The 26,824-nt window shown below is 37.9% G+C and overlaps 2 protein-coding genes and 1 long non-coding RNA gene across 4 annotated transcripts; all 3 read left to right on the top strand.

Moving 5' to 3' along the window:
• The first annotated feature begins 1,498 nt into the window (after positions 1–1,498).
• Positions 1,499–4,406, top strand: LOC125885265 (uncharacterized). Its single transcript, XM_049570815.1, has 6 exons — positions 1,499–1,574; positions 3,113–3,430; positions 3,580–3,621; positions 3,876–3,917; positions 4,038–4,151; positions 4,339–4,406. The coding sequence occupies exons 1-6, from the start codon at positions 1,499–1,501 to the stop codon at positions 4,404–4,406; spliced, it is 660 nt and encodes a 219-aa protein (XP_049426772.1).
• Positions 4,407–5,469: 1,063 nt separating this feature from the next.
• On the top strand, positions 5,470–12,319 carry LOC125885223 (uncharacterized). 2 transcript variants are annotated; one of them, XR_007448829.1, is made up of 4 exons: positions 5,470–5,609; positions 7,294–7,395; positions 7,604–7,750; positions 11,992–12,319. It is a non-coding gene; the product is annotated as an uncharacterized LOC125885223 (long non-coding RNA). The 2 variants fall into 2 exon arrangements; XR_007448828.1 differs by lacking the exon at positions 11,992–12,319 and adding an exon at positions 7,992–8,291.
• Positions 12,320–18,538: 6,219 nt separating this feature from the next.
• On the top strand, positions 18,539–21,387 carry LOC125885222 (uncharacterized). The gene is made up of 4 exons (XM_049570772.1): positions 18,539–18,713; positions 19,823–20,149; positions 20,301–20,411; positions 20,496–21,387. The coding sequence occupies exons 1-4, from the start codon at positions 18,638–18,640 to the stop codon at positions 20,591–20,593; spliced, it is 612 nt and encodes a 203-aa protein (XP_049426729.1). The 5' UTR covers positions 18,539–18,637; the 3' UTR covers positions 20,594–21,387.
• The last annotated feature ends 5,437 nt before the right edge of the window (positions 21,388–26,824 follow it).

Below are 26,824 nucleotides of genomic sequence, written 5' to 3'. Positions count from 1 at the left end.
AAACAAAAAATGAAAGAAATTTCAACAGTAGTTTATGGAATAACTGCTTATCCTCTTGAGGGTCGTGGGGTGCTGGAGCCTATCCCGACTGACATTGGGCAAGAGGCCGGGTACACCCTGGACAGGTCGCCAAACTATCACAGGGCTGACACATAGAGACAGACAACCATTCACACTCACATTCACACCTACGGACAATTTAGAGTCACCAATTAACCTGCATGTCTTTGGACTGTGGGAGGAAGCTGGAGTACCTGAAGAAAACCCACGCTGACACAGGGTGAACAAGCAAACTCCGCACAGAGGGGCTCCCCCAACCTAGGTTCGAATTAGGAGCCCTCTTGCTGTGAGGCAACAATACTTAGCACTGCTCCACTGTGCCGCCATTCACAGATGTGTCTTTCACAATGTAAGTCTATAGGAAAAAATCTTTTTGGGTCCAATGGCATCACATCATGGACCATGAAATTGTAGTTACACAGTTTGGCCACTACGTGAAATTGGCGCCAAAGTCTGTCGCACTTCCTGGGGGCCTCAGTGTTACGCCTCCCTCTGTCAGCACTGTTGCTGTGTTTTAAATTAGCGCAGCTAGCACTAGCCTCCACCATTTGGGCTACATGTCTGTTGGATACCAAGACAAGTCCCTCCCTAGAAGTATAAACGTGCGTAACTGCATAGCACTCTGCTAGCATTTCATGGGGACTTTAAGAACCAGCGGAGCCACAGACAGGATGGGGAGTCAGAGAGTACTGAAAGACAGACTAATGTTTTGGATTTTAGTATTTCATAGGATTTGTTGACAATAAGAAAAATATAGAAGTATATCAGCCTCATCCTCTTACATATCAGTGGGAAAGGGGCTCATCAGGCTACAAAAGTAGCCTAAATGTATTTTTTCACAGGATTTTTGCAAACTGTCTTCAACTAATCTGCATTTGTTTGTGATCTTGGTTTGAATGTTTTGTGTCATGCACTCACCGCAGGTTAAAACTGTGACTTTGTGCTGTTGCACATCCATGACTTGAATTTACTCACCTGGAAAACCTTTTGGAGCTTAAATACTGTCTCATTTTCTGACGATAAGAATGACTATGGAGCTTCTGTAATTTCCTTTTTAGAATTATTGTGTTTCTTGAACTGGGAAATGGAGAATGTATTAATAATCTGATTATTTTGTGCAATCAAAGAACATAATGTGTATTCATGACTGTTTGATTTCAGTGTTTCTAATAAACAATCTAATACCACAGACACACAAATGTTTACTCAAAACCCCCCAAAGTGCCAGATGTACCAAGATTAAAAAAAAGGTGTGCTCTTTGTGCTTTGATATGGAATATATGTTAAGGGTAATGGAGGTAAGCACACATCTAAGACCACAGCAAACAAAAGCAGGAAGTGAGGTATACCAGACGTCCTTTACTTTGATATCAACAGCAGACCTACAGTGATAATTGTTTGACAGAAGTGGATAGCTGGTTCTTGAAGTGTTTCCACCATGAGACCAATCTACCGTCTGAACATCTTTCAAGTGTCCATCTTAGCAGCGCTCTTCCTCAGGTTGGAAGCTGGTAGTAAGTTTTTGTTGTTTTATTTACATCGCTTACTCTCAGTGTGAGCAGGTCTTTGTTCCGGCCTTTGATTCTCTTTCGCTAAGTAACGTATTCACAAACAGGAATCAGATAAATCATGTTTTCAAATGTTCAAGGTTATAAAGACTGAAAATGTTTCGATTATCATTATCATTATCATTATCATTATCAATATTACATGTCTGATCCAACATATAAAATCTAAAATAGGCAGGCGCACAGGTACACCCAAAGACTCAATGACGCAGCATTAAAACTCAACTAGGAAATATATTAGATTGAATGTGAATGTTGTTGCAGTCAGTTTCATTCCTATGAAGGAAAAAGTGAAAGACATGAGCGACCATGTTGTAAATGCCTGACTTTGTAAAAAAAATATGAATATATATGAATGAATGGCTGTTAAACTGACAAAATGTGAAGAAATTGGGTCTTTAACACTAATTAATGCAGTGATTTTAGTTCATGTTTCCACCTAAGAGGATCTTAATAAACTGTGTGTAGATGGTGGATGGAAAATATTATCAGTACTTCATATAATGCATTTTTCGAGACTGTCCTCCCTGACAGGAGCAAAGCAGGAAGTCAGGCGATGAAATATAAAGTGCGACATATACACTTCCTGTCTCCTAAGTGGGCGCTGCTGTCTCACCCTCTCCATCCAGCTAGCTTGTTTTAAAGGACTGTGATCAGTAAGATGGCTGAAAGCAGATTCAAAACAATACAACACTATATACAGAACATATTTAAAGCTTGTGCCTCATTTTGCTGCTCGTTTTTATCTGCTAACTTAATATATAATATCAACCAAGTACAAGATCATATCATTTGTAGCCAGATCATGCCAGACTGTATTAGGGATGTTAACAATTAACCGTTATTAACCCACAATAACAAGAATTTTGAACAATTAATACTATCAGTTGAAACTGTATGTAACTCATACGGACATGTACCTAAACCTTAGAACTGTAGTAGCCACATCACTGCTCCAATTCTTCCTGTATTTCCTCTTTGCCAACGATACAGAGGAACGTCTGCACCTCGCTGATTGTCTACAGAACGAGGCTGTGCGCCAACATTTTCAGAACAAAAAAGAACAGGCTGGAGTGTTTAGACTGTCTCTCACAATCAGTTGGATATTTAAGAAATAGCAGGTGTGTAAGCAAAAGTGACAATTCCCTCTCGATCTGTCTACGGACTGCAGTGTTTCTACCTCCACCTCTTAGTACAGGATCAGTGTGATGGGTAGTCCAACTTTGTCCAACAACTGGACTGAACTGGACTGAACTGATTTCAGGGAAGCACAGAACCCAATACCAAAAACAGAGCTTTAACCTCAAATACACTCCACAAGTCTTGGTGACCTGGCTGCAGCAGCAGCTCTATAAAACCCATACAACTTATTTCTGTGGTTGTCAATTGTTAGATAACATCTCACTGCTTTCATGTTGTGTCTTCATCAGCTGGTATCGCTTTGTCATTTCTGATCTGTGCTTTGTGTCACTGTCCTTTTGCAGGTGAAGATTCAGACTGTGATGTTGATCTTAAAGTGGCCCGTGACACAGTTTATGAAGCTGTCATCGGAAAAGACCTCAGGATTAACTGCACTGTTGTGCTCTGCGATAACTCACTACCAACAGTCACCTGGTATAAACAAGAGAAAACTGCTGTCCCTGTCGATGTCAGCAGTCACATTAAAACGAAGTGGGAACTTGTAAACCATTCAGAAGGAATATCGTTTTTGATCTTCCAAAAAATATTCAGTAACGACTCAGGTGCGTATCAGTGTCAAAGTGGAGGCAGTGTGAGTCATACCATCAGCGTCTCTGTCCACGGTGAGTGACTTTTTATACAATTTAATACATCTATATTGGACTGAACTGACCCTATCTACTGCTACCAAAAAATACAATACAAATTCTATCGACAATGTCTATCTCCATATTATTATGACTTAAGACAGCTGCTCTGTATTGTTTTATAGATGATGATGGGCGTACCAATGTTTCGGGGATGAACAGCACAGGTAAGAAGAGTATATGTTTTGTTATGTTGGGACATGGCTGCTCCACATGAATCTGAATCCTGTTATTCAAACACTGTGGCCTACACTCCTTATGTTTGCATATGTTTATATACACACAGCAGAACTAAACCTATACTGGACTGTGCAGATGCAGGAAACCATTTCTTACTACTACTACATTATTAATTGAGAAGCCCTTATTATTTCCAAAATAATCAGACTGAAGACATGTTAACTGTCTGAATGCTTTTCAGATGTCAAACTCACCACAGGTACATGGAAGACTTTGGAACCAGGTAAGAAAACACACGCACTGTACATATAGATCAAGAACAAATATTTTCTTTACACGAATTATCTTTTCATACATCCATGCACCTTTGAAGCTTATTCAAATGTCCTGTTTTATGCTGCAGAGAGTCCCACAGCTCAGGACACTTTCTGGCCATGTGTGTACCGTGTTGTCGGGATCATGGCGTTTGTCATCATAGTTGTAGCTATATATGTTGGATCAAGATGTGGATGTAAAGGTGGGAATTTCTGATTTTTACATACAGCAGCAAAAGACCTCTGCAGGTCTGCTGAGGTACAAAACATAAAAAAATAGATGAGAAATGTCACAAAACAATAAAAATAAATACATAATACAGTACACATTAACTATATTGATTCTGAGAACAGTAACTAACCTCTTCTGATGTCAATCCAACTGTGCAGGAAAATCCAGGGACACAAGAGATCTGAACCACCAGCCCTCCCGTGATGCTGCCAGCACTCAGATCTAAAGGAACAGTCGTCCTGATGTCTGTGCCTTGAGATCAATCTGTGAAGTCAAAATAATTCATATCACAGCTCGGTTTTGGTTTCATGTATAAGTAGTACACTTTGTGAATTATTGATTTGGTTTTCATGGCCTTAAAATAATGAAATCCTTTTTACATTAACAATATGATGTGTCTCTTCATAAAGATGTGTTTACTGCCATGGATATCGTTGAATATTACTGCTGGCTCCGCTTTGTGCTTCTGACTTCCTGTGAATAAAGCTGTTTAAAAGCAGAAGTGAAAGTTCTGGATCCATCAGTGTGTGTGTGTGTGCAGAGTGTAACGCATTTACAGGTAAATAGTTTTGTTTCCTGTACAGGTGACAGTCAGTGTCTACACATCTGCTGCAGATACCCTTTTTTAAATGTGATTGTCTTTTAATCTATATTGGTGTGTGTGTGTGTGTGTGTGTGTGTGCACCTCTGTTCTTTGTGCTCTGTTTTGATGTCGATCAAAGTAGCGTCTCTTCTTGGGTACAGTATCTGTTGTGCATTTGGGAGCAGACAGAGTGTCAGCTGACGAACAGGAAGAAGAATTAAACCACACATCACATAAACGTATATGAAAACAAAGAAAACATAATCTCACCTCTCCACTCATCATCAGAAACCAAAAATGATAGAAACTTCAATAGTTTATGGAATATGAGCTTTCTAATCTAACTTGCAGGCCAAGTTACCAAAACTATAAACATGTTAAGCCTAAAACAAAAGTGACAGGCAGCTGACAGCATGGATGGCAAACTAAGCCATGTCATACAAGCCAAAACTTTCAGTACCCCACCAGCTTGAATGGGCACAACTCGTCTGAGTACAGGTAACTTCCAAACCAATGCATTCTCATTCCAACCCGTCAAATATCTTCGCTTTGTCAGTGGACTTTCACATCTAAATATGATGCGCTGGGTATCCTCTTGCATGTGTTGTTCACATTCAGGGATGGTGTTTTGTGTGTGCGCACAAAACACCAAAGACCATGGCAAACAAAAGCAGGAAGTTAAGTACACCACACATCATTCACTGTCATATCTACAGCAGACCTACAGTGATAGACACAAGTCGATAGCTGGTTCTTGAAGTGTTTCCACCATGAGACCAAACTACCATGTGAACATCCTTCAAGTGTCCATGTTAGCGGCGCTGTTCTCCACTGCGGATGCTGACAGTAAGTTTTAGATTTTTTTCTCACTCTCAATCTGAGCAGGTCTTTGTTACGGCCTTTGTCTCTCTTTTGCTGAGTAACAAGTCACGAATAGGAATCAGGTAAATCATGTTTTTAAGATGTTAAAGGTTATAAAGACTGAGAAGGTTTTGAATAAACTTATCATACCTCACACATCCAGAACAGGTGAACAGATACACTGAAAGACTCAAAACTCAACAAGGAAATCAAATGTGAATGTAGGATGTTGGTGCAGTTCATTACATTCCTATGAATGTAAGCAAACCTCATTTTAGAAAGAAAAAGTAAATAAAACCAATAAATGGCTGTTCAACTGACAAAATGTAAAAAAAAAAAATGGATGCTTTAATACAGTCATTTTAATTAGTTTGCACTTCAGGAGGATCTTTATGTATGTGTAGATGGTGGATGGAAAATATTAGCCATACAAGGTGTATTTCTAGACTGTCCTCCCTGACAGGAGCAAAGGAGGAAGTCAGCCAACGCAGTATGAAGAATGACACGGTCCGCTTGTGGTGGTGGTGGTGGTGGGGGGGGGGGGGGGTTCCGCTCTGCACAGACTACATACTTCCTTTGACACTGACAGATGCTGAGCCTATAAAAACAGTGAAGAAAAACTGTTTTAAAAAAAAATAAAAAAGTAAAAAAAAAAAAAATCTTTAAAACAATAGAAAAATTTTAAATGAAAAAAGTATTTAAAAAAAACAGAAAAAAACAAACAAACTAGGAAATGTTGCTGTCACTGAGTGGCAGTGAGCAGCTAAGAGCAGGCTGTTCTTTTAATGGAGATGTGACTCCTCAAACACCTCCTTTTAACGCCGAAACCATGGGTCCAATCATTAACATAAGGATACCCTTAGAGAAAGGAGATTCTCCCAAATGCACAGATGTCTTTTTTTGTGGTTGTGGAGTCAAAAATGTGACCATGGTCGCAGGTCAGAAAAATCTGGTGCCCCTAGCTCTTTTCCAGCTTTTTTACATGAAAGTGAATGAGAAAAAAAAAGTGTCTCTCCCTTCGCTTGGAAGCTCACTGAGCCACATGCGTAAGTGTGTGTGATTGTACTGTCACATTTATGCGACCAGCACAAATTTTCCTATGTTTTGATGTATAAATTGTGTATGTAAGAGATAACTGTGGCAGTGCGAACAATTTGTTTTGAAATTTTTAAGATCTTCCAGCTTTTCCACTCTCTAGCAATGATGTCACCACTCTAGCTCTCTCCCACAGACACCCATTATAAAATCTGAAATGTCTGAAAACATAATGCTATGTAAACTGAAATTTCTTAAAAACAGTACAAGATATCAAAATGCTCATTTGGTCCGATAAAGTGGAGAGTCTCATGAGTCGTTTAAGCTTTGAATCATTGTTTTTATGTCAAAGTATGGTGATTTGATGTGGCCTCAAAGAGGAGGGATTTTACGTCAATTGCTCGACAATCTCGAATCACTTTGAATGGGAAATTTTACGCAGTTTTTTCAGGAATTTTGAAAAAACCACTAGGCAAAAAAAAAGTATATAAATATTAAAAAAGATTAAACTTAAACTGGATTGTACTGATGCTTAATTCACTCTCTCACAGTGATTGTTGATCGTTGTTTCATATGCATTATATGGCTTACATTCTGTGTTGATGCTGAGTCTGATATCCTCTTTATTTTGCAGTGGCGGAAACATATAACTGGATATTTATGTTACGTGTTCTTGGGCTTGTGTTTTCCATCATATCGGTGATTCTATGTGTTGCAGCAAAATGTAGGTGTGGAGGTGAGAATTTCTGATTTTTACATATGTTGGTTGTTCAGTAGCAGAGGACCTCTGCAGACTGCTGAAGGTCTCATCTGAAAAACAAAACAATAAAAAAACAGATGAGACATGCCATAAAACCATAAGAACAAATATATAATACTGTACACATTCAGTCTAATGATTCTGAGAACAGTAACTAACCTCTTCTGATGTTGTTATTGTGCAGGAAGATCCAGGGACGCAGCCGATCTGAGCCACCAGCCCCCCCATGATGCCTCGCATACCACTCATATCTATGAAAAGGATTAGCCGATGTCTGCTGAGTCACTATAATTAATATAAAAACATGTCATTGTATTCACTCCAAGATTTTGTAAGTTGTACCTGATTTGAGTTTATCAATGCTCAGCTTTGGCTTTATGTATTTTCATGTAATATGCTTTGCTAATAATTGATTGGCTTTTATGGCCTTAAAATAATCACATCTTTTGTGTGTGTGTGTGTAATCAGATAACATAATGTGTATCTATAACGGTTTGATTTCAGACAATATAGTTTATAAACACTATAATGATTCTGAGAACAGTAATTAACCTCTTCTGATGTCATTGCAGCCCAGGAGGATCCAGGGACACACCCGGTCTGAGCCGCCAGCCCTCCCATGATGCCTCACCGACCATCAGCCGATGTCTGTGCCTTGAAACCAGTCTGTTGCGTCAGAATGATGAAAACATGTCATTGTATTCATTCCAAGAATTCCTAACCTGTAACTTGTACCTGATTTGTGTTTATCAGCGCTCATCTTTGGCTTCATGTATTTTCATGTAATATGCTTTGGGAATAATTGATTGGCTTTTTTATGGCCTTAAAATAATCACATCTTTTTTGTCACATAATTTGTTTCCATAACTGTTTTTTTCCTTCATTAAAACAATCTAAAAACAAAGAAACACAATTGTTTCCTCGAAATCCCCCAAGTTTCAGATGCACCAAGGTTGGAAAAAAAGGTGTGTGTGTGTGTGTGTGTGTGTGTGTGTGTGTGTGCGTGTGTATGCCTTACATACATGTAATTGCATACATACAGTCTTTTTCAAGATACACATACTATGTTGGTAAAACAGCTTGTTTTACCAACATAGTGTGAGAGTTAGAGTGTTAGAGTGTTAACAGTGGGCTCCCAGGTGACAGTTTGGATGTTTTGGATCCATCCACCTCACCTCCTGCCTGCCCTATACTCAAACTCTTTATATTATGTAGTTGCCAGCAGCATTACAAACTGATGTCTTTCTGTGGTATTACAAGCTGGTAGGTGCTTTTTTGCACTGGTATCTGACGCCAAAATCACTGACATGTGGCGGTATTTGAGGAGTTGAGGATGAAAACAGGCAGGTCAAACCACTGAAACAAACAGCAAGTGTTGCCGACTAAAACATCCGACTACTCTCAAACTTTCATACTTTTCACCAGCTCATTGCTCTTATTCTTGAACTGACTTATTTCTAACCAATAACTCAAAAATTCCCCAAATCTCAGATGTACTGACACATCCTGCTACAGCTGGCGATCGTGCTCCCATCCCCCTCATCCACACCAGATCTGCTGCTAGCTGTTTGGGTGCCCTGAGCGTAGTTGCTTTGTGGCCCTCCACCATTCATTAGACCAGAAAAGAAAATGAAAAAGAAAGTGCAATGTCACAGACTGTGTGAGGTTCTCCAAAAGGTGGTGTAGGTGCTGACTGGGTGATATCCTTTATATAAAATGCATACAGACATGCATGATTTAATGTGTGAAGTGCAGTGAAGTGCAGGTATGAGTGGACACACATCTACGTTAGTTCAGTTATGATCTGCCATATTAATATGTGTACAAATAGATGAACTGCTACGACTGCAAACAAACAACATGATCTGTAATATTCATGAAAGGGCAAAAGGGGGAGGAAGTTGGAGGCAAAGTGGGCAAGGGGGTGGCTCCTGAATGCATGGTTTGTGCATACAAATTGTTTATGCATCTAGCCCCAGATAAAAGGTGTGTGTTTGTGTATTTCTATACTATGACATGTATGTTGAGTTTAATGGGGGTACACATACACTGAAGACCACGGCAAACAAAAGCAGGAAGTTCAGTACACCACACGTCATTCACTGTGATATCTAGAGCAGACCCACAGCGATAGATGTTTAACAGAAGTGGATAGCTGGTTCTTGAAGTGTTTCCACCATGAGACCAAACTACCGTCTGAACATCTTTCAAGTGTCCATCTTAGCGGCGCTCTACTCCACTGCGGATGCTGACAGTAAGTTGGGGTTTTTTTCTATCTGCGTATCTCACTCTCCATCTGAGCAGGGCTTTGTTCTGGCCTTTGATTCTCTTTTGCTGAGTAACATATTCACAAACAGGAATCAGGTAAATCATGTTTTGAAATGTGAAATATTATAAAGACTGAGAAGGTTTCAAATAAATGTTATAACTCACACATCCAGAACAGGTGAACAGATACATCCAAAGACTCAGCGACACAGTATTAAAACTCAACAAGGAAATTAAATGTGAATGTTGGGTCAGTTCATTAAATTCCTATGAAGGAAAAAGTGAAGGACATAAGCCACCATGTCATAAATGTACAACCTTACTTTGTAAAGTAAACCACTGACTGGATGTTAAACTGACAAAATGTTAGAAAATTGGGTCTTAGATGCTTTAATGTAGTAATTTTAGTTGATGTTTGCACCTCAAGAGGATTTAATAGACTATGTGTTGATGGTCGATGGAAAATATTAGCCATACTTCTTACACAAAACATTTTTTATGATAATGGTGATTACTAGTTAAAAAAAAAAATCAGGCCACATTGTATGGCAGAACAGCAGTGTGAACATGTAGATTCAACATAAAATACATTGAAGCAGTTGTTTTAAATTAAATTTAGCCTCTTGGGTTGGCACTTCCTCCCAAATCTGACCTCTTTCTTTGACACTGACAGACTCTGAGCCAATAAAAAAGGTTATTTAAAAAAGCAAAAACTTTTTTAAAAAGTAAAAAAAGTAATATATAAACATAAAAGTTAAGAAAGGCTCTTTTTTTAATCTAAAAAGGGAATAAAGTAAAAAAAAAAAAAAGTTTTAAAAACCATAAACTGAAATAAAAAGTAAAAAGAGCAACAAAAAACAGTAACAAAAGTTAAGAAAAGTTTAAAAAGTAAAAAAAACTAAGAGTTAAAATAAAATATTTAAAAAGTAAAAAAAGTTTTTAAAAAAGTAAAAACATTAAAACAAAAAAGTTTTTATAAAAAGAAAGCAAAAAGAAACAAAAAACAGTATCAAGTTTTTTCTTCAAAAAAAACAGCCAAATGAAAAGAAAATATAGTATGAAAACCTAAAAAAAGTATAACAAATTAAAAAAAGAAAGGCACAGCCCAGTGTTTAATGGAGTGGGTGCTGGATCAAAGACAGATTTCAATGCTGTGTAGCATTCTGAGCTAACATAACAGGATCTATTTGGTGTACAGATGTATTTGTTTCTACTTTGTCAAACCTGATCTCAGACATGGCTGCAACACCCAAACTCTAACAGTCTGTAATGCAAACTTAAACATATTTAGTTTGGAAGATTTCTGGTAGCACAGAACCAAATGCAAAAAAAAAAAAGAAAAAAGTGTTTTAACCACACAACTTGCTGACCTGAATTTTCAGTTTGATGGCTGCAGCTGCAGCATGGAAAAAAAAAACATATAACTATTTCTCTGATCTAATTCTTCTCTGAGTCCTGCCTACAGACTGATTTTGAAAAGGGAAGACAATTTCTCACTGCTTTCATATGTTGTCAGGATCATTTCTAATTTATGCATTCAGTGATTTTTCCTTTCACAGGTGATGATCCAAACTGTTAAAATTAAAGTAGCAGACAGCACAGTTTATAAACCTGTCTCTGGACAAGACTTCAAGATTCACTGCATAGTTGCTTTCTGCAGCAATTCAGTCAACAAAACAGTCACATGTGTCATTGTCAATATCAGCAGTGGCAGTCACATTAGTACAGATTGGACATTTGCAAACCAAGAAAGTATATAGTCTTTGATCTTTAAAAAGATACGCAGAAACGACTATGGTGTGTATCAGTGTCAAGGTGGAGGCAGTGTGAGCTGTAACATCAGTGTCTTAGTCAAAGGTGAGAGATCCTCTCTGCACAGCAGATTAAACCTAAACTGGTCTGTACTGATGCTTAATTCACTCTCTCACAGTGATGTCGTTGTTTCATATGCATTATATGGCTTACACTCTGTGTTGATGCTGAGTCTGATATCCTCTTTACTTTGCAGTGGAGACAGATGACTGGCTGTTACGTGTTATTGGGCTCCTGTTTGCCATCATGTCAGTGATTCTATGTGTTGCAGCAAAATGTAGGTGTGGAGGTGAGAATTTCTGATTTTTACATATGTTGGTTGTTCAGTAGCAGAGGACCTCTGCAGACTGCTGAAGGTCTCATCTGAAAAACAAAATAGTAAAAGAACAGATGAGACATGCCATAAAACCATAAGAATAAACAGACAATATAGTTTATAAACACTATAATGATTCTGAGAACAGTAACTAACCTCTTCTGATGTCATTACAGCCCAGGAGGATCCAGGGACACACCCGGTCTGAGCCGCCAGCCCTCCCATGATGCCTTGCCTACATACATGTCTACATGATGCCTTGGTTTTTATTGACTACTCCTATCAATGAAAACCATCAGCTGATGTCTGTGCCTTGAAACCAGTCTGTTGCGCCAGAATGATGAATATGAAAACATGTCATTGTATTCATTCCAGGAATTCCTAACCTGTAACTTGTACCTGATTTGTGTTTATCAGCGCTCATCTTTGGCTTCATGTATTTTCATGTAATATGCTTTGGGAATAATTGATTGGCTTTTTTATGGCCTTAAAATAATCATATCTTTTTTGTCACATAATTTGTTTCCATAACTGTTTTTTTTTTTTCATTAAAACAATCTAAAAACAAAGAAACACAATTGTTTACTCGAATCCCCCAAGTTTCAGACGCACCAAGGTTGGAAAAAAAGGTGCGTGTGTGTGTGTGTGTGTGTGTGTGTGTGTGTTTGTTTGTTTGTGTGTGTGTGTGTGTGTGTGTGTGTGTGTGTGTGTGTGTGTGTGTGCGTGCGTGCCTAAAATTAATAGTCATTTACAAGCTATTCTGTCATCCAGGTAGGTCATTGCGCTAACTTAGGGAAATGCTCCTGTGGGTCGGTACATACTAGTCGAATGGGTTGGAGGACTCAAGCTGCCCCATGTACAGTTTCTGCTCATTACATACATACAGTCTTTTCCAAGATACACATACAATGTTGGTAAAACACCTTGTTTTGACATTTATTTCCTTATGCAACAAAAGCATGTGGTCAAGATTCAAAAAAACATCATGGTTTGGCCTAAAACTCACACAGAGTGTTAACAGTGGGCTCCCAGGTGACGGTTTGGGTGTTTTGGACCCATCCACCTCCCCTCCTGCCTGCGGTCTCGAAGTCTTTATATTACGTAGTTGCCAGTGGCATTACAAACTGATGCCTTTCTGTGGTATTACAAGCTGATGCCACCTGATATGTCATATCATCACGATAGGTGCTTTTTTGCACTGGTATCTGACGCCAAAATCACTATCATGTGGCGGTATTTGAGGAGTGCACTGAAGCAAACAACGAGTGTTGCCAACTAAAGCATCCGACCGCTATAAAACTTTCATACTTTTCACCATCTCATCACTCTTATTCTTGAACTGACTTATTTCTAACCAATAACTCATAAAATTTCCCAAATCTCAGACATACTGACACACCCCGCTACAGCTGGCAATCGTGCTCCCATCCCCCTCATCTGCACCAGATCCACTGCTAGCTGAGCGTAGTTGCCTTGTGGCCCTCCACCATTCATTAGACTGAGAAGGTTTCAAATAAATGTTATACACCCAGAACAGGTGAACAGATCTCAATAACACAGTATTAAAACTCAACATGGAAATTAAGTGTGAATGTTGGTGCAGTTCATTAAAGTCCCATGAAGGAAACAGTGAAGGACATAAGTAACCATGTCATAAATGTACAACCTTACTTTGTAAAGTAAACCAATGACTGGCTGTTAAACTGACAAAATGTTAAAAAAAAAAAAAGGGTCTCAGATGCTTTAATGCAGTAATTTTAGTTCTTGTTTGCACCTCAGGAGGATTTAATAGAGTATGTGTTGATGGTTGATGGAAAATATTAGCCATACTTCTTACACAAAGCATTTTTCTGAAAATGGTGATTACAAAATAAAAACAATCAGGCTTCACACTGCATGGCAGAACAGCAGCTTGAGCATGTAGATTCACAATAAAATACTTTGAAGCAGCTCCTTTAAATTAGATTAGCCTCTTGGGTTGGCTCTTCCTCCTGAATCTGACTCTGAGATAATAAAAAAAAAGGTAATTTAAAAATGCAAAGAAAAACTCTATTGGACAACATTTAAAAAAGTTCCAAAAAGTTAAATAAATGTAAAAAAAAAAAAAGAAAAAAAAAAAAAGAAAAAAAAAGTTTCAAAATCAAAAAGTTTTGGGAAAAAAAGCAAAAAAGTTTTAAATTTTCAAAAGTTAAAAAAGTTTCAAACTCTAAAAAAAAGGTAAAACAAGAAGTAAAAAGAGCAAAAAAAGCAACAACAGGCAAGTTTTAAAAACTTTTTTCCTTCAAAGATTTATCCCATTCAATCAAATATTTCATCACCTGCCAGTGATCCCTCTCTGGTGTCCACCTGCTCTGCCATCTTTACTGACTTTCAGCCTGTGTCTCTGGCCAACATTTATGACATAATCTCACACACTAAATCCACGACCCACCCCTTGGACATTGTTCCTACACTCCTCTTTAAAGATGTGTTGGAGACTGTAGGTGCCACAATTTCCCTTATTGTAAATAGTACTCTCACAAATGGAACCGTACCATCCTGTTTTAAACATACTATTATCCAGTCTCTCATAAAAAGCCAAACCTAGACAACTCTGTACTAAACAATTTTCGTCCCATCTCCAAGCTCCCATTCCTGACCACAGTAGTGGAGAAAACTGTCTACTCACAGCTTCTGTCTCATCTAGCCAACAATGACATCATGGAGACATTTCAGTCAGGTTTTAGGGCTTGACACAGCACAGAATCTGCCCTTCTCAAAGTGTCACATGACCTACTGCTGTCTTCAGTTAATGGTAAATGTGCCATTTTAATTCTATTAGACCTCAGTGCGGCCTTTGACACTGTTGATCATTGTATATTTTTAAACCGTCTTCAAGAACTGGTTGGCATCCAGGGCACTGCCCTCAAGTGGTTTGCCTCCTATTTATCAGACAGGTTTTTCTCTGTTAAGATTGGTGGCCACTTCTCCTCCGCTGCCCGTGTCACTTGTGGTGTACCTCAAGGTTCCATCTTAGGGCCCATTCTATTTGCACTGTACATGCTTCCATTAGGCTCCATTTTCCACCAGCACAAAGTCTCTTTTCATTGTTATGCTGATGACACATATATTTATCTTCCGTTAAACCAAAGGGGATTCCAGCTCCATCACATCCATCCTGAACTGCCTCCAGGATGTGAAATCCTGGAAGGCAAAAAAATGTCTTCAGTTAAATGATCACAAAACAGTAGTTATTGTTTTTGGTCCCCCAACTCCACAAACAGCATAGTCAGCCACTTAGGACCACTCACATCTTACGTTCATACCCATGCCAGGAGTCTTGGTGTCATTTTCGACTCTGCTTTCAAATTTGACAAACAAATCAACACTGTGTTGAGAGGCTGTTATTTCCAACTTAGAAACGTTGTAAAACTCAAGTCCATCATCTCTCACAATGACATGAAACACGTAAACACTGCAGTAATCCGCTCAAGGCTGGACTATTGTAACTCTCTGTACCTGGGTGCCAGCCAGTCATCTTAGTATTGCTTGCAGCTGGTGCAGAACACTGCAGTGAGACTCCTCACTGCTGCAAGAAAAACAGACAGTATTACACCAGTGCTAGCGTCCCTGCACTGGCTACCTATCAAATACAGGACTGATTTTAAGGTGATTTTATTTGTTTTTAAAGCCATAAGTGGGCTGGTATATTGCTGAACTTCTCTGCCCCTACTCCAACTTCCGACCTCTTAGATCCTCCAAACACTGTCTTTTAACTGTCCCATGATCGAGGCTGGTGGGTATGGAGATCGTGCCTTTGCGAAAGCTGCTCCAAAGCTCCGGAATAGCCTCCCAGTCTCAATTAAGTCCTGCCCCTTCACTGACACTTTTAAGACAAATCTTAAAACGTACATGTTTTCAATGGCCTTTGGTTGTCTGTAGTGGTTTCAATATTTTAGTATTTTAGAATCTTTTTTACGTATGTAATTGTTCTTACCGATTTTATCCTGTTTTATATTTGTGTACATTTTATATTGCTACAGTATATATTTGTGTGTTATTCTTGTATTTTATTTTCTACGGCACTTTGGTGTCCTGCGGTTGTTTTTTAATGTGCTATATAAATAAACTTGATTTGATTTGAACCAAGGAAAGATGTTTACTCGAAAATCCCCCGAATTTCAGATGAAGCAAGGTTGAAAAAAAGTGTGTGTGTGTGTGTGTGTGTGTGTGTGTGTGTGTGTGTGTATGCCTAAAATGTCGTCTTCTGTACTATGACACATATGTTGAGTTTAATGGGGGTACACATACACTGAAGACCATGGCAAACAAAAGCAGGAAGTTAAGTACACCACACATCATTCACTGTGATATCTAGAGCAGACCTACAGCGATAGATGTTTAACAGAAGTGGATAGCTGGTTCTTGAAGTGTTTCCACCATGAGACCAAACTACCGTCTGAACATCTTTCAAGTGTCCATCTTAGCGGCGCTCTACTCCACTGTGGATGCTGACAGTAAGTTGGGGTTTTTTTCTATCTGCGTATCTCACTCTCCATCTGAGCAGGGCTTTGTTCTGGCCTTTGATTCTCTTTTGCTGAGTAACATATTCACAAACAGGAATCAGGTAAATCATGTTTTGAAATGTGAAATATTATAAAGACTGAGAAGGTTTCAAATAAATGTTATACCTCACAAATCCAGAACAGGTGAACAGATACACCCAAAGACTCAACGACGCAGTATTAAAACTCAACAAGGAAATTAAATGTGAATGTTGGGTCAGTTCATTAAATTCCTATGAAGGAAAAAGTGAAGGACATAAGCCACCATGTCATAAATGTACAACCTTACTTTGTAAAGTAAACCACTGACTGGATGTTAAACTGACAATATGTTAAAAAAAATTGGGTCTTAGATGCTTTAATGCAGTAATTTTAGTTCTTGTTTGCACCTCAAGAGGATTTAATAGACTATGTGTTGATGATTGTTGGAAAATATTAGCCTAACCCTTACACAAAGCTTTTTTTTTTTTTTTTGGATAATGGTGATTACAAGTTTAAAAAAAAATCAGGCCACATACTGCATGGCAGAATAGCAGTGTGAACATGTAGATTCACCATAAAATACATTGAAGCAGTTGTTTTAAATTAAATTTAGCCTCTTGGGTCAGCACTTCCTCCCAAATCTGATTTCTTTCTTTGACACTGACAGACTCTGAGCTAATAAATGGAGAAAAAAAAAAGGTAATATAAAAAAAACCTTAATAATACAACATTTTAAAGAATTCAACAAGTTAAAAAAAAAAGGAAAAATGAAAGATATTTAGAAACTGTAAGAAAGTTTAAAAAGCTGTATGAAAAATGTAAAAAAAAAAAAAAAAAAGCAAAAAGAATTTAAGTAAGGTTAAAATTTTCAACCCAGTGTTTAATGGAGTGGGTGCTGGATCAAAGACAGATTTCAATGCTGTGTAGCATTCTGAGCTAACATAACAGGATCTACTTGGTGTACAGATGTATTTGTTTCTACTTTGTCAAACCTGATCTCAGACATGGCTGCAACACCCAAACTCTAACAGTCTGTAATGCAAACTTAAACATATTTAATTTGGAAGATTTCAGGTAGCACAGAACCAACAGCAAAAACAAAAAAAAGTGTTTTAACCACACAACTTGCTGACCTGAATTTTCAGTTTGATGGCTGCAGCTGCAGCATGAAAAAAAAACATGTAACTATTTCTCTGATCTAATTATTCTCTGAGTCCCTCCTACAGACTGATTTTCATATGCACTATATGGCTTACATTCTGTGCTGATGCTGAGTCTGATATCCTCTTTATTTTGCAGCAACGCCAAGAATCACAGTTTTCGGGTCATGTATGATCTGTTATGTTGTGCTCAAGATGATTTTCATGATATCGGTGACTCTATGTGCTGCATCAAGATGTAGGTGTGGAGGTGAGAATTTCTGATTTTTGCATATTTTGGTAGTTCAGCAGCAGAGAACCTCTGCAGACTGCTGAAGGTCTCATCTGAAAAATAAAACAGTAAAAAACACGATAAATGCCACAAAACAATAAGAACAAATATATAATACTGTACACATTCAGTCTAATGATTCTGAGAACAGTAACTAACCTCTTCTGATGTTGTTATTGTGCAGGAAGATCCAGGGATGCAGCCGATCTGAGCTACCAGCCCCCCCATGATGCCTGGCATACCACTCATATCTATGAAAATGATTAGCCGATGTCTGCTGAGTCAATATAATTAATATAAAAACATGTCATTGTATTCACTCCAAGATTTTGTAAGTTGTACCTGATTTGAGTTTATCAATGCTCAGCTTTGGCTTTATGTATTTTCATGTAATATGCTTTGCTAATAATTGATTGGCTTTTATGGCCTTAAAATAATCACATCTTTTGTGTGTGTGTGTGTGTGTGTGTGTGTGTGTGTGTGTGTGTGTGTAATCAGATAACATAATGTGTATCTATAATGGTTTGATTTCAGTCAACATGAAATGACAGCATCACTGTTGAGACTCACTTTTAACTGTTTTAACATTAAAACAATCTAAAACCAAGGAAACATAAATGTTTCAGATGTAGAAAGGTTGCAAAAAGCTCTGTGTGTATGTGTGTGTGTGTGTGTGTCTAAAATGTCCTTTTCTGTACTATGACACATCTGCTGAGTTTAACGGGGGTACACATACAGTAAAGACCACGTAATTAGAAGCAGGAAGTTCAGTACACCACACATCATTCACTGTGATATCTAGAGCAGACCTACAGTGATACATGTTTGACAGAAGTGGATAGCTGGTTCTTGAAGTGTTTCCACCATGAGACCAAACTACTGTCTGAACATCTTTCAAGTGTCCATCTTTGCAGTGCTCTACCTCATTTTGGATGCTGATGGTAAGTTTATGTTTTTCTATCTGCGTATCTCACTCTCAATCTGAGCAGGTCTGTGTTACGGCCTCTGTTTCTCCTTCAGTAAGTAACGTATTCACAGATATCATACATTATGTTTCTCATATTCAATGTTGTAAAGACTGAAAAGGTTTCAAATATACTTAGTACAGCTTACACATAAAATCCAGAGCAGGTGAACAGACACACCAAAAGCCTCAACGACGCAGTATTAAATGAACTAGATTGAATGTGAATGTTGTTGCTTTCAATTTACTTCACATAAAGGAAAAAGCAAAAAAATGCAATATTTAATTAAGTAAATACATTTTAAACAATGCAAAAAATGTAAAATAAAAAAAACAATGAAAAATGTAAAATATTTCTTTCTGAAGTTTAAAAAAGTTTTGAAAAATACAAGTTAACAAGTTTTTTAAAAAATGAACAAAAGTTTTTTCACACTTAAAAAGTTTTTAAAAAGTAAAAAAGTTAAAAAAAAAAGTTTAAAAAAGGTAATTTAAAAAAAAAGTTTAAAAATGCAAAAATAATAATAAAAAAAAGATTAGGGGACGTTTTAAAAAGTTTGTCTTTTTAAAGCAAAAAAAAATAACAGTAAGAAAAGTTTAAATAGTTAAAAAGATCTGCACACAAAGATGTAGTTCCCTTTAGAAGAATTTTTATGCTGTGTAACATTTCGAGCCAGCATTAAAATCTTTCTACAGGCGGGCCGATTGATGTGAAGATATATTTGTTTCTACTTTGTCAAACCTGATCTGCAACACCCAAACTCTAACAGTCTGTAATGCAAACTTAAACATATTTAGTTTGGAAGATTTCTGGTAGCACAGAACCAAATGCAAAAAAAAAAAAAAGAAAAAAGTGTTTTAACCACACAACTTGCTGACCTGAATTTTCAGTTTGATGGCTGCAGCTGCAGCATGGAAAAAAAAAACATATAACTATTTCTCTGATCTAATTCTTCTCTGAGTCCTGCCTACAGACTGATTTTTAAAAGGGTAGCTAACTTTTCTCTGCTTTCATATTTTGTTGTGATCATCAGCTGGTATCACACTGTCGGTCATCTCTAATTTGTCACCATTTTTTTCCTTTCACAGGTGATGATCCAAACTGTAAAGTCAAAATTAAAGTGGCAGACAGCACCGTTTATAAACCTGTCTCTGGACAAGACTTCAGGATTCACTGCATAGTTGCTTTCTGCAGCAATTCAGTCAACAAAAATGTCACCTGGTATAAATATGTGGGAACTAAACGTGTCACTGTCAATGTCAGCAGTGGCAGTCACATTAGTACAGATTGGGCATTTGTAAACCAAGAAAGGATATCGTATTTGATCTTTAAAATGATACGCAGAAACGACTATGGTGTGTATCAGTGTCAAGGTGGAGGCAGTGTGAGCTGTAACATCAGTGTCTTAGTCAAAGGTGAGAGATCCTCTCTGCACAGCAGATTAAACCTAAACTGGTCTGTACTGATGTTTAATTCACTCTCTCACAGTGATGTCGTTGTTTCATATGCATTATATGGCTTACACTCTGTGTTGATGCTGAGTCTGATATCCTCTTTATTTTGCAGCGGCGCCAGAACCTCAACCTATCTGGATATATATGAGCCAGATTGTCGGGTTTGTGACGTTGGTCATCATAATGCTGACTCTATATGTTGCATCGAGATGGAGGTGTAAAGGTGAGAATTTCTAATTTTTACAAACGGCAGCGGAGGACCTGAGAACAGTAACTAACCTCTTCTGATGTCAATCCAACTGTGCAGGAAGATCCAGGGAGACACCAGATCTGAGCCGCCAGAACTCCCATGATGCTGACACCACTCATATCCATGAAAACGATCGGCTGATGTCTGTGCCTTGAAATCAGTCTGTTGAGTCAGAATGATGAATATGAAAACATGTTATTGTATTCATTCCAAGATTTTCTTACCTGTAACTTGTACCTGGTTTGTGTTTATCAACGCTCAGCTTTGGCTTTATGCATTTTTATGTAATATGCTTTGGGAATAATTGATTGGCTTTTTATGGCCTTAAAATAATCACATCTTTTTTATATTGTTTACTGATGTGAATAACATTGAATATTACTGCTGGCTCTGTTTTGTTCTTTTGACTTCCTGTGAAAAAAGCTGTTTAAAAGCAGAAATGAAATTTCCTAATCTACCAGTGTGTGTGCAGAGTGTAACACATTTACAGGTAAATCACGTGTGTGTGTGTTTGCACCTCTGTTCTTTGTGCTCTCTTTCAATATCGATTGAAGTAGCGTCTCTTCTTGGGTACAGTATCTGTTGTGCATTTGGGAGCAGACACACTGTCAACTGACGAACAGGAAGCAGAATTAAACCACACGTCACTTAAACGTATATGAAAACAAAGGCTGGAAGTGGTTTTACAGTGAAGAATATTAACCCTAAACTCACATCCCCACTCATCATCAGACTGGAAACATTAAGACAGAGAGTCCAACAGTAGATCATGTGCATTCCTATGCAATCCCTGCCATGTCCGCCATGTTGTTTCTACAGTATCCCGGAACGGACAAATCAAACACTGGCTCCAGATAGGGTCATTTAAGTTTTTGCATTTTCATGTTGGCCATACTGGACCTTTAAAATAAATCTTGTTGAATAAAATTACTATTTACAGTTATGGAAATCTGTGTGACCTTTCTGAGTGGTTAGGTTCTCTGGAAATTTCCTTAGGGTGAAATTCCCCTGGATGGCGGTGTGAACAATACTACAAAACAAATAACCGCCCCCGATCCTGCTGCTGTAGCAGGGCTAGAAAAAAATATCGCATTTCTGAATATTACCTTTGGAAAATACGTATTCGCTCTAATGATTATTGAGAAATCCGATTAGTATCAGTGGGTAAATAACAACCAGGCTATAAAACATTATGGTATATTAGCTTTCTGCATTCACAAGGGTGGATGTTAGCTTAGCTGATAGGATTAGCAAACTGATGAGCACAAATTTGTGCATTATTGACTGATACACACAAATGTAAAATTGTGTTGCAGAGTTTAAAAATTAAAATGAAAAGCAGGGATGCCAGGTGCAATTAATGTATCATGAAGCTGTTTCCGCATACTAAACTCAAATATTTGTTTCATCCTGATGTTGTTGCGTCATCTGAATGTTTTCCACTGTGATTTTGACACATATTTCCAATAAATCGGCGTCTGTCACATTTCAGTATGAATCACCTTTAATAAACAGGTGTTGAAGCATATGTTTGGAGCACACAGACAGGGGGAATCCCTTCTTTTTGTTCTGATTCACCTCATCACAAGATCAGCTCTCTCCCACAGTGAATCCAGGAAATGGCACATTTCACTTCAGACTGAAACCAGCTACGGTGTCAATGAAAAGTGAACCAAAAATCTCCATTTCATGTGAAGGTAAACCCTGAAGGTCATGATACAAACAAAAAAAACATCTTGTTTTTAGGTTAGAATTAGTGCACAAGGCTAAAGACAGCAATAACAAGGATTACTGGGTAATTAAAAGACATCATTTGGTAACACTTTACTTGGTGGTATCTACATAAGGGTGACATGACACTTTGGGATGTCCTGGGATGTCTTTATTATGACAACTTGACATTAACATAAAGACATCTTCTGGTAATGTCATCCTGGTTAATGTCAAGTTGTCATAATAAGGACATCCCAAACAAATTTAATGTCAACTTGTCATGACAAAGACAACTTCTGGTAATGTCACTTTGATTAATATCAAGTTGTCATAATCAAGACAACCCAAACAGTGTCAACTTGTCATTAGAAAAACTGAATGAAGCTTAATGACAGCAGTCATAAACGTTTATGACATGTACATAATGTTCATGACAGGTTCAGGATTGTGTCATGTCATAGTTATGACAGTGTCATGTCACTCTGATGTAGATACCTTCAAGTGAAGTGTTACCCATCATTTTAGGTTGACTCTGAGAGTCTCTGAGAACATAACATTTTACTTTTAGAAAGTGAATCAAATCTTCCACAGGTAATAAGCTTGACACCTAGAATGCAATGACATTACATTTACATTTAGCATTTTGATTTCAGAGTGATTTTGTGGCATCAAAGCTGTAACCACACTGACTGTCTGAGAATGCTCTGTTGACTCTTATCTTCACAAAATAAGCAACAGGCACTGTGTCAAAGCAAAGTAGTTTGCAGCTGCTTAAATGGCCACAAACACAATTCAGAAGTGATTTGTCAAATGCGTGGAGAGTGGATCAGTGATAGCAGGGAGTTAGCCGTACAGTGCAGGGCTGCACATAGCACATGGAGCAGCGTGGCCTGTGGGATGTGCTACCTCTGTGGTTTTGAAAGTGCTAAAAGCTGACGTACGTCGCTGCATTGCTTGCACAATCTGGCACAAGCATTCACACACACTTGCACACACACAGACGTGCTCACTTTCGAAAAAACACCCCACCCTGCATCGCCCACCACCTCAAGTGACACATGCAGGTACAGACACTTGTTGCCCCTTTTGAGTGACAAACAAGGAAGTGCAAGAGCTTTATATATATCAGTCTGTTTCAAGCTGTTTTTAGATGTCAAGATGTTTAACAGCGTTGCTAGTTTCTCAGTATTGTTATTCTGGGAATGTGGGAGAGAAAAAAATGTGCACAAAAAAGTATGAAAGCTGGACAGGACAAGATGAAAACTTGATAACTCTCCCTCAAAGCAAATTAAAGAAGGTTGCCATCTAGTGGAGTCAAAACAAAACTCTGGATTCTGAATTTAAAGGGCATTTGGCCATTTATAATCTAAGTGAAACAAAGCAGTAGATTATTATTATTTCCTACAAGTTTGGCTCCATAAACCATAAAAGCCCCATCGGGACCAAAACAAGAGGAAACAAGGCTTTTATTGTGAAGGTGACTCAAGGTTAGCACAGTTTCCTCCAGATAAGCCTCAATGTTTTTATTAATAGTCAAATTATTTGCTCTAATGACATCACTGATAACACTCAAAATAAATATGTCAAATGCCACAAGTGCCCCCGAGTAACAAAAGAACTACTTACCCTTTCCTGTCTTTGTGAGGTTTGTGGAAACTGAGAGAGGAAAAAATGTCTATTTACATGAAAGTTTGGGGAAAATGTTACAATGGTTTAGTTCAGACTGCAGAGCTCAGTTCCAAAACAGGATGAATTCAGTTTGGAAAAAAGTCATCAGTGTGACTCCATAAACAACAAACGGCAAAAGAAAAACACACTTGTGCCTTTATTGTGAAATCCACTCAAGATTAACCAGATAAACTGATTTATCCATTCGTTTTAGCTTATTCACCAATTATATATGTCATAACCATTAGCCCAGCTGACTATTTATTTATTATCCATTTGAAGTTTTTATGTAGTATTTCCACTGGGTGTAAGCCTGCAGGCAGTCATGTGTTTGGTTAAGTCTGTATGTGTATTTCTCCACAGCTAATCTAGCATACAACTGGACTAATCAGCCTAATATTTTGTGTGCACATTTATGACTGTATGCTCAAGGTAATCTTGAAAACCCTGTTTTATTGACTGCTGACTCCTCATTCTTAATTGACTGATAGGGGCTGCAGGTAATCTGCTAAATCTTTAAGTAAAAGCACAGAGCAAAGAGCATTTCTGGTGTACAGGAGGGAAACAGATACAGTTCTAGAGCTTCAGTACAACACCAACAATCAGCTAGCCTAAAATGGCAACAAACAAGTCCGGCCTTTTACGTGGTTCAAAAACTCACATCAATGGAAAAGTTCTGGTTTTAATTTGAACTGGAGCATGTGCAGATACATTCCAAACCTGATATGTAGGCATGAGAGGCATAAATATATCCCAGTTTTGTTATCTGTGCCACCATCTTGAATGTAAGGGAGCCCAGAGGGCCAATTTAGTGAGATTTACCTCTTCTTTGTTTGGGAGGAGAGAGGGAGGTAGGGAGGAGTTTTATGGGACATTGTGTTGATATAATTAGGTATCTGCTCAGATGATAGCTCATGATATTTTCAGCATACTTATAATACTATTTTAAATGTTTATTCATAAGCTTTAGCTAATTATTTGAGTGTATTCTCTTAAGCTAACTATTTCAAGTGTTCATTAGCTTCTGCTAAAAACAAAAACCTAGAATAATTGCCTTGTGGTTTAATGCCTCCATCAACCAGTCAAGTTTCACTTAGAGTTTACATCTGTGTCTGTAAAAACATGGATGGTACACACACATCTTCCCTCCAGCAGCATAAACACAATCAGCACAGTTTCAAAGTGGACACCCAAGATTAGTGTCACCAATTATGTATCTTGACCAGATGTCTCCCCTTCTGTTCCTCGGATATGATGTTGAGTAATAGCTAGATGTGTCTTTGCAGAACATTATGGTGTCACAGTGAAGTTGACCTTTGACCTTTTGGATATAAAATGGCATAATTCATTATTTTCTTCTATGAAACATTTGTGTGAAATTTTGTTATAATAAGTGTATGAATTCTTGAGTTTTGGCCAAAAAAATGGAGGGTTGTGAGGTCACAGTGACCTTTGACTAAATTAAAATGGGCCAAATTTGAAGAAATTCCCTCAATGTGTCCTTGAGATATTGTGTTTACAGAATGTGAACAAGGTTACATTGACTTTGACTTTTGACCACCATATTCTAATCAGTTCATTTTTGAGTCCAAGTGGACGTTTGTGCCAAATTTGAGAAACCTCCCTCAAGGCCCTCGTGAGATATTGCATTCACGAGAATGAGCACATGCAAGGTCACTATGACCTTGACCTCTGACCACCAAAATGTAATCAGTTCATCATTGTGTCCGAGTGGACATTTGTGCCAAATTAAAAAAAAAAAAAAAAAATCCTCAAGCTGCTCTTTTGGTATCGTGTGAAAGAGAATGGCACAGGAGGACATACAACCCAAATTTGTAATGGGTATTGATGGCACAGAGGCAGGAAAAAAATAACCTTCAGATAACTGGTTGGACTTCTCAATTCAATTCAATTCAATTCAATTCAATTCAATTCAATTCAATTTTATTTGTAAAACCCAATATCACAAATCACAATTTGTCTCAGAGGGCTTTACAGCATATGACATCCCTCTGTCCTCTGGTCCCTCACAGCAGATGAGGAAAAACTCCCCAAAAAAACCCTTTTGTTTAATTTCTTACTGTAATAGTTTTCATGCTCTCTAAGTTAGGGTCCAGGAGTAACAGCAAATTACTTGAGCTTACTTCTCAGTATTTACATATACCTGTCTTGGGAACAGCAGAGGTACCCCTGGTTGGCAAGTACTGACTTAAACCATAAAGTTGGCAGGTTTCTAAAACATTTAGGGAACAGTAAAAGCAACTGCATCCTATGGACTTTGGATTGAACTCATGATGTGCTTTAATTTCATGCCAACAATTACTTTAAAATGTTTTTCAAAAGATGTTGTTTTGGCGTGAAACTAAAATCTATCCATGACTCACAAGTGACTCACTCAAATACCTGAAACAACAATTGTGGAACTAGACGTGTTAATTTAAGGGTATTTTAAGCTTTGAATATTTACATGGGTTAGTCATAGATTATTGAAAAAAAAAAAAGGCACAACGACGCCGTTATGCCACTTACAAGGTCTGAGGGTGAAATGGTAAAGTCACCAGAGTGGGCTGTGGAGGAAATGAGTTTCCTATTGTGAAAGGTTTTGGTGAGGTTACAGTACCACCCACAGTCCACATACATCACAACCCAACAATGTCTTTAGAATCCAAGCAAGTTTAGAGGATTGGTTACAAATTTAAGGTGTTATTTGTGAAGAAATATCTGATATTTACTCTCAATATACCCCTAAAACACAGATAATAAAAATAAGCAGTGAAACAAAAGCAGATAAAGTCTCAAGTTTTATTTCAGATCCACTAACTTAAAGAGTCAATACTGTTCCAACACTGAAGACATGATTACTACAAACACAACGTGATTTTGCCAGGTTGGACATGCTCCTGGATCAACATCCCACATCGCGTTCACAGCCCTCTGACATCGTCAGTGTGCTGCTCCTGTGCTTCTTTAAAAATTCCTTTGTGCTTCTTCAGAGCTAAGCTGAA

The sequence above is a fragment of the Epinephelus fuscoguttatus genome, linkage group LG24 (genome assembly GCF_011397635.1).
Source record: "Epinephelus fuscoguttatus linkage group LG24, E.fuscoguttatus.final_Chr_v1".
In the NCBI taxonomy this organism is placed as follows: domain Eukaryota; kingdom Metazoa; phylum Chordata; class Actinopteri; order Perciformes; family Serranidae; genus Epinephelus; species Epinephelus fuscoguttatus.
The sequence above is the reverse complement of the archived record's forward strand: the minus strand, read 5'-3'. Positions and strand labels throughout refer to the sequence as shown.